We start from the raw sequence: 12,366 nt of genomic DNA, 5'->3' as shown, positions 1-12,366 counted from the left end.
CAGATGGGGACCATAAATCTCCTTAAGCATTTTGTGCCTGAAAATATCTTGAATTTATCTCCAAAATAAGGGCCTAGTGTACAGGAAGATTGTTCAGTGAACCACAACTGAAGTGAAATTAATTGAATCTGGGGATGTAAGAAGTCAGGATGTAAGAATACTAGATTTAAAGATTAGCTTTATTTGTCACATGTACATTTAAGCATATAGTGAATATGATTTAATGATTTTAATATGATTTCCATGCTGGCATTGGTCCTTTTGCAAGTTACCTTCAATCTGTGCTCTAGATTGAGATCCTTCCACTGATGGAAGCAGTTTTTGCCCATTGTAAGTGCTTCATGCTCTACAAGGAGAACAACCTCTCTTCTGCACCATTCTAAAGCCTTGACTTTTAATAAGTAACCCATCTCAACTTTCTATAATTGGATGAAGGAATGTGAAATGTTTACTTCTCTCCAGAGAAGCTGCCTGACCTGAGTTTCTCCAGCATTTTAAGTCTGCTGCATCTCTAGCACCTGCAGAATCTCTTGTGTTTCTGTAATCAGCCTGGTTCACATTTGTATTACATATAAGATGCATTTTTTCTGTTGTATTTTACTGTACATCTTTTTGGTCATCCATGGTGCTCTGGCTTTCCTTATACTTGGGATGTGTCTAGATTCTAGACTGCAGGTGAAACTTCTCTGCTCTTAAGAGCCTCCTGTTTTTCAGTTACGCTTTTGCTTGCCAAGTTTATCCAGGCCAGATCTGTTCTCAGCCCATTGAAACTGGCCCTTCCCCAAAACACTACTTTTAACTTGAAAACACAAGTGATCCTGCAGAAATACACACACAATGCTGAAGGAAATCAGCAGGTCAGGCAGCATCTATAGAGGAGTAACAAAAGATCTTGGCCCAAAACATTAACTCTTTATTCCTCTCCATTGACGTTGCCTGACCTTTTAACTTGGAGTGACCGATATTCTTTACCATAGCTATTCTAAATCCTATGAAGTTACTTACAATTTCTGTTTTGCAGCTGCTTCCCCTCTGAAATGTGGTCCACTTAGACAGATACGTTACCCAAAAACTTGCTGGAAGCATTGCCTAAGCACATTTCAGAAATTCCTCCCCCTCGCGATCGTTAATTATTGCTATCTATCTCTATATTTAGATATTCATTACTTTCACGGTACGGATTTTGCAAACTGTTTCTCAAACAGAAAATGTAGAAGATTTCTAAGGATAATTATACTACTAGGAAAACATTGGAACTTGCCTTCCCTCCCCCTGCCGGTGTCAATGCTGGAAGCAATATTGGCAATATTTACATAAGTAACGCCCAATCTGAAGTATTAAAATTGGAGAAGGTGCTATTTCAAGGATTATGGTTAATGGGAAAAATATTACACACTGTCCCATTGATATTTTAAATCTTAAAAGGTCAGATAGCATCTGTGAAGAGAAGAAGCAATGAACTTTCTTAAGTATTGGAAACTGAAAAGATAAATTTTCAGATACAGATTAATTTCCAGATTGAAGAAGAGGAAAGAAAAGAACAAGGAGGAAGTTTGAAGAAGTGTTCTCTGTACCCTTTTATTTCACTACAGCTATGTACTTCCAACAATTTCTGTTTTTTCAAATTTCTAGCATGAGGGATATTCTATTTGCTTCTTTCATAGGCGACATGGTAGCATAGTGGTTAGCATAATGCTTTAAGCACCAGTGATCGGTTGGGGTTCAATTCCCACCACTGGCTGTAAGTTTATATATTCTCTCTGTGACTGTGTGGGTTTCCTCTCACATTTCAGAGACATGAGGTTTATGTTTCATAAACTGTGAGCATGCTGTGTTGGTTCTGGAAGCATGGTGACACTTGCAGGCTGCCCCCAGCGTAATCCTGGACTGTGTCTGTTTTTGACACAAACAATGCATTTCACTGGATGTTTCAATGACAAATAAAGCTAATCTGGTTTCTAAATCCATTTTCGTCTATATCAGTTTTATACTGATATAAGCCACTGAATTCTTTACAAAAGAGCATCATATTCGTGTTTTGTGATCTGGGCATTGCTGAAGAGGTCATCAATTATTGTGTATCCTGAATTACCTTTCATAAGGTTCCTCTGAGCCGCCTTGAAACGGGAAGTCCTTCTGGTGGAAGTGTTCCCAAAGTACTGCTAAATAGGAGGCACCAGGATTTGTATCTTGCAATGAAGAAAGAACAGTGATATATTTCCCATTCAGAATGAGGGGACCCTGTAGGTTGTGATGTTCCATGTATTTGCTGCCCTTGGTGATGGAGGCTGCAAGTTAGGAAACTTCAGTCAGCATCGTTGATCCATTGGGTGTTAGTGAAATTTTCCTCTGCAGCAATGAGCCCCTCTGAAGAGCTCTTCCCATTCATTTTTTACCAGATCCAAACACAATTTTGATTTGCACTCCCATTCCTCTCCGTGAACTTGCCACACGTTGATTCTAATCTCTTGCAGCTGTACTCCGTTTCTTTTCAGTTTTAATTGTTCAACGATTAATAATTCTGCAGGTTTATCTCACACTTCTAACACCTTACTTTCGTGAATTTAAACAGAACACTGAACTCTCGAAGGAAGTTAGCAAATTGAAGGAGGCACTGAACAGTCTCTCTCAACTTTCCTATACTGCAAACACTGTCAAGAGGCAAAACCAACAACTAGAGGTTCTTCAGCAGCAAGTAAAACATTTACAGCACCAGCTATCTGTAAGTACATGTTGTTGGAACTGGGTTTTTTTTATATTTTTGGTAAGATATGATTGCAACTTTTCATTGGTTCCTTCTTGTCTCAGCAATCTGTTTTAGTTGAAATATAATGTTGCTAGGCTATGCAAAAGTGCCATCTTGTTTCTTTTCCTCTGTCTGTGCCCTACAGTTCATATACTCTGTATGTGTTCCGTTGTTTAATCACTAAAATAAATGATTATGAAGCAACAAGTTTCCACTAAGGCTTCTAAATGAAACCTGGGATCAGAAAAATTACCGAGATCTCACTATACATTGTTCTCTTCTATTCTGCTTTATTTGTCAATTGTAGGGATAGTTCATCTTTGAATACAGATTTTGAAAAACGATCTAGGCCTATCCCGGCATATATGACAAATCAACTCTTCTCAGGGTTCCAGCTGGGTACAGGTATCAATTATAGTCAGCATTTCAATGACAAACTCTGCCATCTTCATCAGGGATCAACTGCTGAAGGAGGTAGAGTTTGTCATTGAACCATCGGTTACCTGGCTGGAAGCCCGGGAAGAGTTGATTCGTAATATAGGTTTTGCCTCTTATTGCTTTTTTTTATTGAGATACAGTGCAGAGCAGGCCATTTCAACTCTACAAGCCTTACCGCCCAGCTACCTATCTATTTAGGGCAGCACGATAGCACAGTGGTTAGCACAATGCTTTACAGTACCAGCAACCTGGGTTCAGTTTTAAGGAGATTGTACGTCCTCCCCGTAACCATGTGGCTTTTCTCCAGCTGCTGTGGTTTTCTTTCTCAGTCCAAAGATGTACCAGTTGGTAGATTAATTGGTCATTGTAAATTGTCCTGTGAAACTGGGATTGAATCGGGGAATTGCTGAGCAGCATGGCGCGAAGGGCCGGAGGGACTATTCCGCACTGTATCTCAATCAATCAATCAATCAATCATTCTATAAATAAATAACGAAATAAACAAACAAACAAACCCGAGGCAGATCACAGGACAATTCCAAATGACCAATTAACCTACTAACCAGTATGTCTTTAGAATGTGGGAGGAAACCTTGGCACCCAGAAGAAGCCCACACGTTCATGGGGAGGAATGTACAGACTCCTTAGAGAGACGATACTGGAATTGATCTCTGAACTCCAGCTCTTTGACCTGTAATAGTGTCACACTAACTGATACGCTACCATGCATAAGGTATAGACTTCGAAATATTCTGGTACAGATGTTCCAGTCTCCTCCCACATTCCAAAGATATACAGGTTAGTATGTAGATTTGTCACATGGGTGTAATTGGGCAGCGTGGGCTCATTGGGCTTGAAGAGACTGTTCCCGTGATATTTCTAAATAAAATAAATAAGGTTCATTGTCATCTTCTGGAACAAAACACAACAGCTCACAGATACTTCAAGGTAGTAAAAGCATCGAAGCTGTTTTAAAGGATGTTTATCAAACAAAATCTGACATTGAACGACATGGGGTGATATTGGTAATGGTGACCATCTTCAGGAAAAGTACCACCACCCCCCATGAACTTTTCAGTCATTGTACTTTGTGTGTGTTTTTAAACTGCTTCATTTAATAAAATGTAATTATCTTATTCATAGGAAGCGAATCAACGACACCATGAAGTAGTATCTGTCTATCGTATGCATCTTCTGTATGCTGTACAGGTACATTTCCTTAATAATCCTTTTATATTCAAAAGGTATTTTGCCATGAATTCTGAAATGGCATTTTGTTTATTTCACAAGGATTTCTTTCGTTCTTGATATAATGATGTTTAATAATGCATAGAAGAAACTGTTCAGTCCTTTGCATCAACAGTAGTCCTCAGAGAAATCCCATCTCCCCCATTTGCTCTACTGTAAGCTTTTCTCTCACCCATCACAGAATAGCATGTAAACTGCACATCGGCTGCATCTGTGTTCCTGAATCTGTGATACAACCGCACTGTTCCTCCTATTTCTGTACGACCAGCTTTTCCCTATTTCAATAAAATGTGCCATGCATAAAAGAAACCCTTTGATACTCAATGCAACAGGAAAAGTGACTTGTATGTTGCTGACAAGAGAAAGTAAGGAAAGTGTTATGTCCAAGTAAGAGACTTACAAAGTTGTCAGACCCAAACTGGTAGCATTTTAGAACTCATTGAAAGACAACGAAGACACAAGAGGTTCTGCATATTGGACATTTTGCACAAAAAGCTGGAGGAACTCAGCAGGTCAGGCAGCATCCATGGAGGGAAATGAACAGTTAATGCTTTGGGCTGAGACCCATCATCAGGACTCCTTTCCTCTCCATAGATGCTGCCTGACATGCTGAGTTCCTCCAGCATTTGTTGTGTGTTGCTCAAGATTTCCATTGAAGTAACATTAAAAGAAAATGAGGAATGAGAAGGTATCCATAGTGAAGGAGGGCAAATTTCAGGGACTTGCAAAGGGATCTATGAAAGTTGAACAGGAGGGAAAAATGTTAGGTAAAACTGTGAAAATATTAAATGAGTCGCAGGTAAGATTGAAAAGGAGATTGCTGAGATTCAAGCCATGATGGGAAGGAATCAGGGAAGTAATGGCAACCTAACCAATGTACTCAATGACCAATTTATTGGGTGCACTTGTACACAGGCTCATTAATGTAAATATTTAATCAGCCAATCATGTGGCAGCAACTCAGTGCATAAAAGCATACAGGCGTGGTCAAAGTTCAGTTTGTTGTTCAGACAAACATCAGAATGGGGAAGAAATGTGATCTAAGTGACTTTGACTGTGGAATGGTTGGTATTGTCAGAAGGGGTGGTTTAAGTATCTCAGAAACTGCTGATATCCTGGGATTTTCATGCACAAAAGTTTATAGAAAATGATGTGAAAAATTTAAAAGAAACAGCCAGTAAGCGGCGGATCTGTGGGCAAAAATGAGAGAGGTCAAAGGAAAACGGTCAGACTGGTTCAAGCTGACAGGAAGTTCGAAGTAAGTTTTTTTTTAATCAATGTGCATATACAACCCTCGGATTCATTTTCTTGTGGGCCTACTCAGCAAATCTATAAAATAGTAATTCAAATAACCCACACAACACATTGAACCTTGACCTCTGTACCTAATAAAGTGGTCATTGTGTGTACCCTATAATTAAAGAAGTTGAATGCACGAACACAATAGAATAGGCTAATGGTAAATGTCAGGTTCATAGTACATTATTTAAATAAGCAGAAAGTGTAGGGGAAATCTGTAAAAGCAGAAAAACAGGACACAAAAAGGAGCAAAATTAACTATTTTATAAATAAGTAAAAACAGTTCAAAGCAATAGATGAGGCAGAGTGTTGTTGAGACAGAATGTTGTTTTATCTACAAATTACATACTTGGTATCTGTCATCACTAAGGGAAAAATAGTTGAGAAAAGGCACTTACATGCATGTCAACACTCTAAAGTAGAAAAGCCTTGAGTGGAGAGCTGAGGAAAATACAAGTGGAAATGGCAAAAGCTCTCTCCAGAATATATAGGGAGGAGCTGAGGTTTGTAAATGCTGTCATCATCATCACATGCTGTGTCATATAACGTGGGCGATCATGACCATGATTGCTTTTGGCAATTTATTCTACAGAAGTGGTTTGCCTTTGCCTTCCTCTGGGCAGTGTCTTTACAAGACGGCAATCCCAGCCATTATCAATACTCTTCAGAGATTGTCTGCCTGGTGTCAATGGTCACGTAAGCATAGAAACAAAGAAAACCTACAGCACAATACAGGCCCTTTGGCCCACAAGGTTGTGCCGAACATGTCCCTACCCTAGAAATTACTAGGCTCACCCTCTATTTTTCTAGGCCCTCTAGGCCCTCTATTTTTCTAAGCTCCATGTACCTACCCAAAGTCTCTTAAAAGACCCTATCGTTTCAGCCTCCACCATCTTTGCAGGCAGCCTATTCCACACACTCACCACTCTTTGAGTAAAGAACTTACCCCTGACATCTCCTCTGTACCTACTCCCCAGCACCTTAAACCTGCATCCTCTTGTGGCAACTATTTCAGCCCTGGGAAAAAGCCTCTGACTATCCACATGATCAGTGCCTCTCATCATCTTGTATACCTCTGTCAGGTCACCTCTCATCCTCCATCGCTCCAAGGAGAAAAGGCTGAGTTCACTCAACCTGTTTTCATAAGGCATGCTCCCCAATCCAGGCAACATTCTTGTAAATCTCCTCTGCACCCTTTCTATGGCTTCCACATCCTTCCTGTCATGAGGCGACCAAAACTGAGCACAGTACTCTAAGTGGGGTCTGACCAAGATCCTATATAGCTGCAACATTACCTCTCGGCTCCTAAATTCAATTCCACAATTGATGAAGACCAATACACTATATGCCTTCTTAACCACTGAGTCAAACTGTGCAGCTGCTTTGAGCGTCCTATGAACTCCAAGATCCCTCTGATCCTCCACACTGCCAAGTGTCTTACCATTAATACTATAACCAGGACTTGTGATGTGCACCAGCTGCTCATACGAGCATTCACCACCTGCACCCATGGCTTCATGTGACTCTGATCGGGGGGGCTAAGCAGGTGCTACAGCTTGCCCAAGAGTGACCTGCAGGCCAGCAGAGGGAACAAGTGCCTTACACCTCCTTTGGTAGAGACGTATCTCTACCCCCTACCCTCTCTGAATGATAAGCCTTTTCTTTTAAAAAAAGGTGAGATCATTAAATTTTCAACATACCATCTGACCAAAGCTCACACGTTTGGAGGGGTGAAGCAGAGAAGTTTAGTTTTATTCCTTAAGAGGTTAAGATGCATCTATAGTAAACCTGTTAGGTGTATGTAATTTTTTTTAAAAACGAAGAAACTCTATTCATGTCAAATTTGTCCAATGTATTCTGAATACTGCTTTCTTAGTACTGAGATGGGGGCGGGCAGGAACCTGTTTTTCTAGCTAAAACTACCAATACCTTCCTTTTTCTACACTGTCCACAAATGCGGTTAAGTAGCATCCTGAGACCTCTATTTGTGTGGTATCATCCTCAAGCATTGTAAGACTATAGTACAATAAGATGGAAGCTTAACCTCAGTCTACCTCATTATGTTTGTACCTTATTTACCGTTCTGCACTTTCCCTGTAGCTGTCACACTTTATTTTGTATTCTGTTATTGTTTTACTTTGTACTACCTCAGTGCACTGTGTAATGATCTGAACTGTATGAACTTAATAGAAGGCAAACTTTTCACTGTTCCTCTGTATATGTGTCAATAAAAAAATCAATTCTAACCCTTAAGGACCTTAATTGCACTACTGCATCTGTTTTGGAGCCAGAAGTTTTAATTTTGACATTTCGCTTTCATGCTGTTCTAATGTTATTTTCCAGGGTCAAATGGATGAAGATGTTCAGAAAGCTCTGAAACAGATTTTGACCATGTGCAAAGCTCCAACACAAATGAAGTAAAATGTATAACATCACCTAAGTATGCTAATTGCTGAATATTCTTTAGTCACTGCTGTTAAACAATGATTGTGGGATAATGGTTGATTAAAGTTGCAAAGAAAAATAATTTTCAGATGCTTTCTTTGTTCAACCTACTAGCTGTGTCTTCCTTGTCATCGTGTTTCATGGTATGTAGCCTGTACGTTTGTTCAAATCTGCCCATGGTGAATTTCTGTGGGAACATAATAGTTTATAGAACTTCATTATGCTATGTCTGTTAATACTCATTTAGTGTAAGTATGGCAAAATCATGATATTGTTGGTTATGGTAATAACCAGAAACAACTAAGATCAGATATGTACTAGTAAAAATAGATGATAAATTATAGCATGTGCTGTTTTGAGATGCAGACACAGAATACAGTGATGAAGCTTAAAGCCATCTTGTCATCCCAAACAGTGCATGTAACCCTTGGGGAGCTGTGCCAAATAAGAGAAAAACAGGGAAATTAGCTGAAAGATTTGGGTTGGAGTTGTAGATAGAAGTTAGTGTCAAGATTAGATAAAGATGGGTTACATGAAAATCAGTTGTAAAATTCTGCACGGTTTTTTTTTTGACTAATGTTGCTCCAGGGATCACAGCAACATTGTTTTTCCCTTTTTTTATCTTTGTCAGCCTAGTTAGTGAAGTCTTGCTATTATTCTTCTTTTGAAGCATTCCAGTTTAAATCTGCTTCCCCTCTTCCCCACCCCCCTCCACCCCTAATGGTGCATTCATTGCTCAGTCAACTCCACGGCCCATCCTGTTATCTCAACATGATGCAGAAGTTGAAAAGCAATTTCTTTTGCTCCATCGTAAGTTTTTTTTTGTAAAACCTTATTTATTTGGTTTAAATTAATTATTTCCTTGTACTTATCCAACGAAACTATTTTATGCATTTTGAGAAATAGTTACTGATAATCACTTGTCACTAGTTAGTAGCTTAATGCATTGGTTCATTTCTAGAAAATCGAATGGCAGACCTTTTGAAGGTTTGAAACAGTACCTGGGAAGTCAAGCCATTATTCAATTATATGAATACAATATGCTACATAAAGGCTATACAGTGTACAGTAAATTTTGGTAGATCTATACAAAACTGCAATTGCAACTTATTAATTGTACCATTTGTATAGTTAAGTGATAGATTTGTAAATTAAATGATTATTGACAAGTTTTTTTTTACTTATTCTGTAATCCTGTGTGACCTTCTCTAAATCAGGAACAGATAACAAATTAGTTGCTAAAATAAAATAGTTTCAGTATTTACAGCACAGTGCTGCATGTAATATTTGATCTGATAGCATATTTAATACTAATCTAAACAATGAACAGATTTGCATGTCACATTCGTGTGTCTATGTAATATCTGACCATTCACATCATGACACTGAGAAAATAAATCATAGTTGTTAAACTCAATATTACATTAAAAGAGTTACATTAAAAATAATGCACAAATACATTTTACTAAGTAACTGGATTAGATAGTCAACTTGTTTTTTTTATTAAATTAGATATTCCAGCATGGTCAGCATTATAATCCACATTTCAGTTCAGATTGTAGATTATTTGATTAAAATTGGCAACATTGGAAGATCAGTCTTGGAAGAAGAATTATTTTAAATACAATTAAAATCATTTGGGGGGGGGCGGGGGAGTGCATAAAATAGTCGTCATGGAGTACTGAACTGAACTTGGTGTACTGAGCTTGGTGAAAAGCTAAATACAAACTAACTTGAATAATCATACATAACAACATCTTGCAATTGGAGTTGTGTGAACTAACCTAGTGTTGATAGTGAGATTATACTGTTTTTCTAAGCAAACAAAGCATGGAATAATTAATAGTCGGCATTTATATTGTGCATTGTCCCACTGGAATTGTTTGCACATGTAATTTTGAGCTTTTTGTGAACTACTTGCTTATATTTGTTTTTAAAAATGTTTTAACCTACTCTTCTAAAATATGCAAAGAAATTTACAGTTTTAAAACAAATGTGCTAGACAAGGGTATTTTTAATTCACATTCAATATTTTCTTTAAAATTGCTTTATTGCCTGTTTATATTAAACCACCACTAAACATTGACTGTTCAAGTTCAATTTTATTTTCATTCTACCTTATACATGTATACTACTAAATGAAGCAATGTTCCTTCAGACCAAGGTGCAAACCTCAATACGTATAACTCACACATACAACACTTAAAGTAATATTACCACAATTAAATTAACAAATAAAAATATAGATTCCAGAAGACCTACATTTAGCATAAGGTGCATTTAAAATGTGAACAATGTAACACTGCCTGCACAGTACAAATTAACATAAAATAGGGATTTCTTGCCAGGGTACTTCAGATTTCCCTATAATGAGTATAGGACAAATTTTATTTGATTGTCTTGAAATTCAGTGTGTAATAGATTAATATGAATATTCAAGGCAACATAGCAGTTAATTAAGTCTAATGCAGAATTGTACACGACATTGTAAAACTAAAGGAAATGCAAGCTGCAAGAATGACAGGAGGACAAGATATAGGTTTAGATTTCTGCCCTTAATGAAATAATGCTTACTCTCCAGTTGGTCTGCCAAGTACTGATTTGACATCCAACAGTAGAAGAGGGAGTCTCCCCTCTACCCAGTTATAAAAGTGCCTTCAGTGACTCTCTGAAAGATAACTTGGGCGATGTTCCATGTCCGCAGCCCTCCTGTTGCCCATGGACCATCCAAACCAAATGGAACAGTGAAAAAGCAACTTGCCTACACCTTTATTTTTTTTTTCTTAATTTTGTGTATTGTCTATTCAATACTTTAAGATCACTGATCTTAAACACAAGGTGCTGGAAGTCCAGAGCAGCAGACACAAAATGCTGGAGCAACTCAGCAGGTCAGGCAGCATCTATGGAGGGGAATAAAGGGTCAACATTTTTCAGACAAGATCCTTCATCAGAACTGGAAACAAAGGGGGTATAAGCCAGAGTAGGAAGGTTTAGGGAGGGGAAGAAATACAAACTGGCAGGTGATAGGTGAAGCTGAGTGAGGGAGAAGGTGGATAAAGTGAGAAGCTAGTAAGTGATGGGTAGAATAGGTAAAGGTCCAAAGAAGTAGTAATCTTGACAGAAGAGGAGTGTGAATAATGGGAGAAAGAGGATGAAGAGGGAGATGGTAAGCAGAAGAGAAGGGCTAGGAGGGGAACCAGAATGGGAAATGGAAAATGAGAGGAGGAGGGGGGGAAAATGAGAGGAGGAGGGGGGGAAAAGTTACTGGAAGTAATACAATTTGAGAGTGGTTTTATCATGACAGTAGAGGAGACCATGGATCAACATATGGGAAAGAGAAGTTAAACTGAAATGGGTGGCCACTGGAAAATGCTGCCTGGTGTGGTGGGTACTCCTAATGTGATTTTCTCTCCGTTTGGATGAATCAAATGCAGATTGTTAGACCACTTTCATAAACCTTCATTTGATCCATATGTCTGCTGCTGAGCTTCCAGAGTGGTGAACGAGTTAGTAAATCTGGCAGGAACGAAGGATGTTGGGAATGGTGAGGGTGGAGGTGTGTGGTACAGGTGGCAGAGGACTGCCAGGGGTGGGGGGGGGGTGTTGGTGCAGATACACCCAGCCCTGAGACACCAGGCAAGATCACCTGATGCCAAACAATTTGTTTATTGGTCATTACAGAATATCTCTCTGATGCCTCTCACTCCCTCCCCTCTCCTTTCCCCTTTTCCCAACTATAATTCCCCCCTCCCTACCTCTTCCCACTCTCAGGGCACAACAGAAGACACATCATAATCAGGTTTATCATCACTCATATATATCATGAAATTTGAGTTTTCTTGCACAATACTGCAGGAATCGTGGTGAGATGGCTAATTAGATCCAAGATTGGCTTGGTGATGGGAGTGAGAGGATAGTTGCTGTAATTTCTGATTTGAAACTGCAGTCTTCATTGCTGGGATCTTCGCTGCTTGTTATACATATTAATGACATGTATGTTGGAGGTCTGATTAGCAAATTTGCAGACGACATTAAGATTATTTTGGGCAACAAGGAATGGTGTTTAAGGCTATGTCGAGATATAGAAAGTTGTGTGGGATATTGGCAGATGGAATTTATCCAAAGTGTGAGGTTATGCATTTTGGGAAATCAAATAGTGGTAGACACTAAAATATTGATGAACAGAGACT

General features: G+C 38.8%; 1 protein-coding gene across 2 annotated transcripts in view; it reads left to right on the top strand.

The window, feature by feature from the left end:
• Positions 1–11,408, top strand: part of LOC132404987 (ankycorbin-like) — a 207,860-nt gene extending 196,452 nt beyond the window's left edge. For both annotated transcript variants that reach the window (XM_059989645.1, XM_059989644.1), the window contains 3 exons: positions 2,573–2,722; positions 4,328–4,393; positions 8,075–11,408. In XM_059989645.1, the coding sequence (XP_059845628.1) occupies positions 2,573–2,722; positions 4,328–4,393; positions 8,075–8,152 (294 nt within the window). In that variant the 3' untranslated portion in view covers positions 8,153–11,408. The remainder of the gene's footprint in view (positions 1–2,572; positions 2,723–4,327; positions 4,394–8,074) is intronic.
• Positions 11,409–12,366: the final 958 nt, after the last annotated feature.

Source organism: Hypanus sabinus, chromosome 14 (assembly GCF_030144855.1).
Source record: "Hypanus sabinus isolate sHypSab1 chromosome 14, sHypSab1.hap1, whole genome shotgun sequence".
NCBI classification, from domain to species: Eukaryota; Metazoa; Chordata; class Chondrichthyes; order Myliobatiformes; family Dasyatidae; genus Hypanus; species Hypanus sabinus.
The sequence above is the reverse complement of the archived record's forward strand: the minus strand, read 5'-3'. Positions and strand labels throughout refer to the sequence as shown.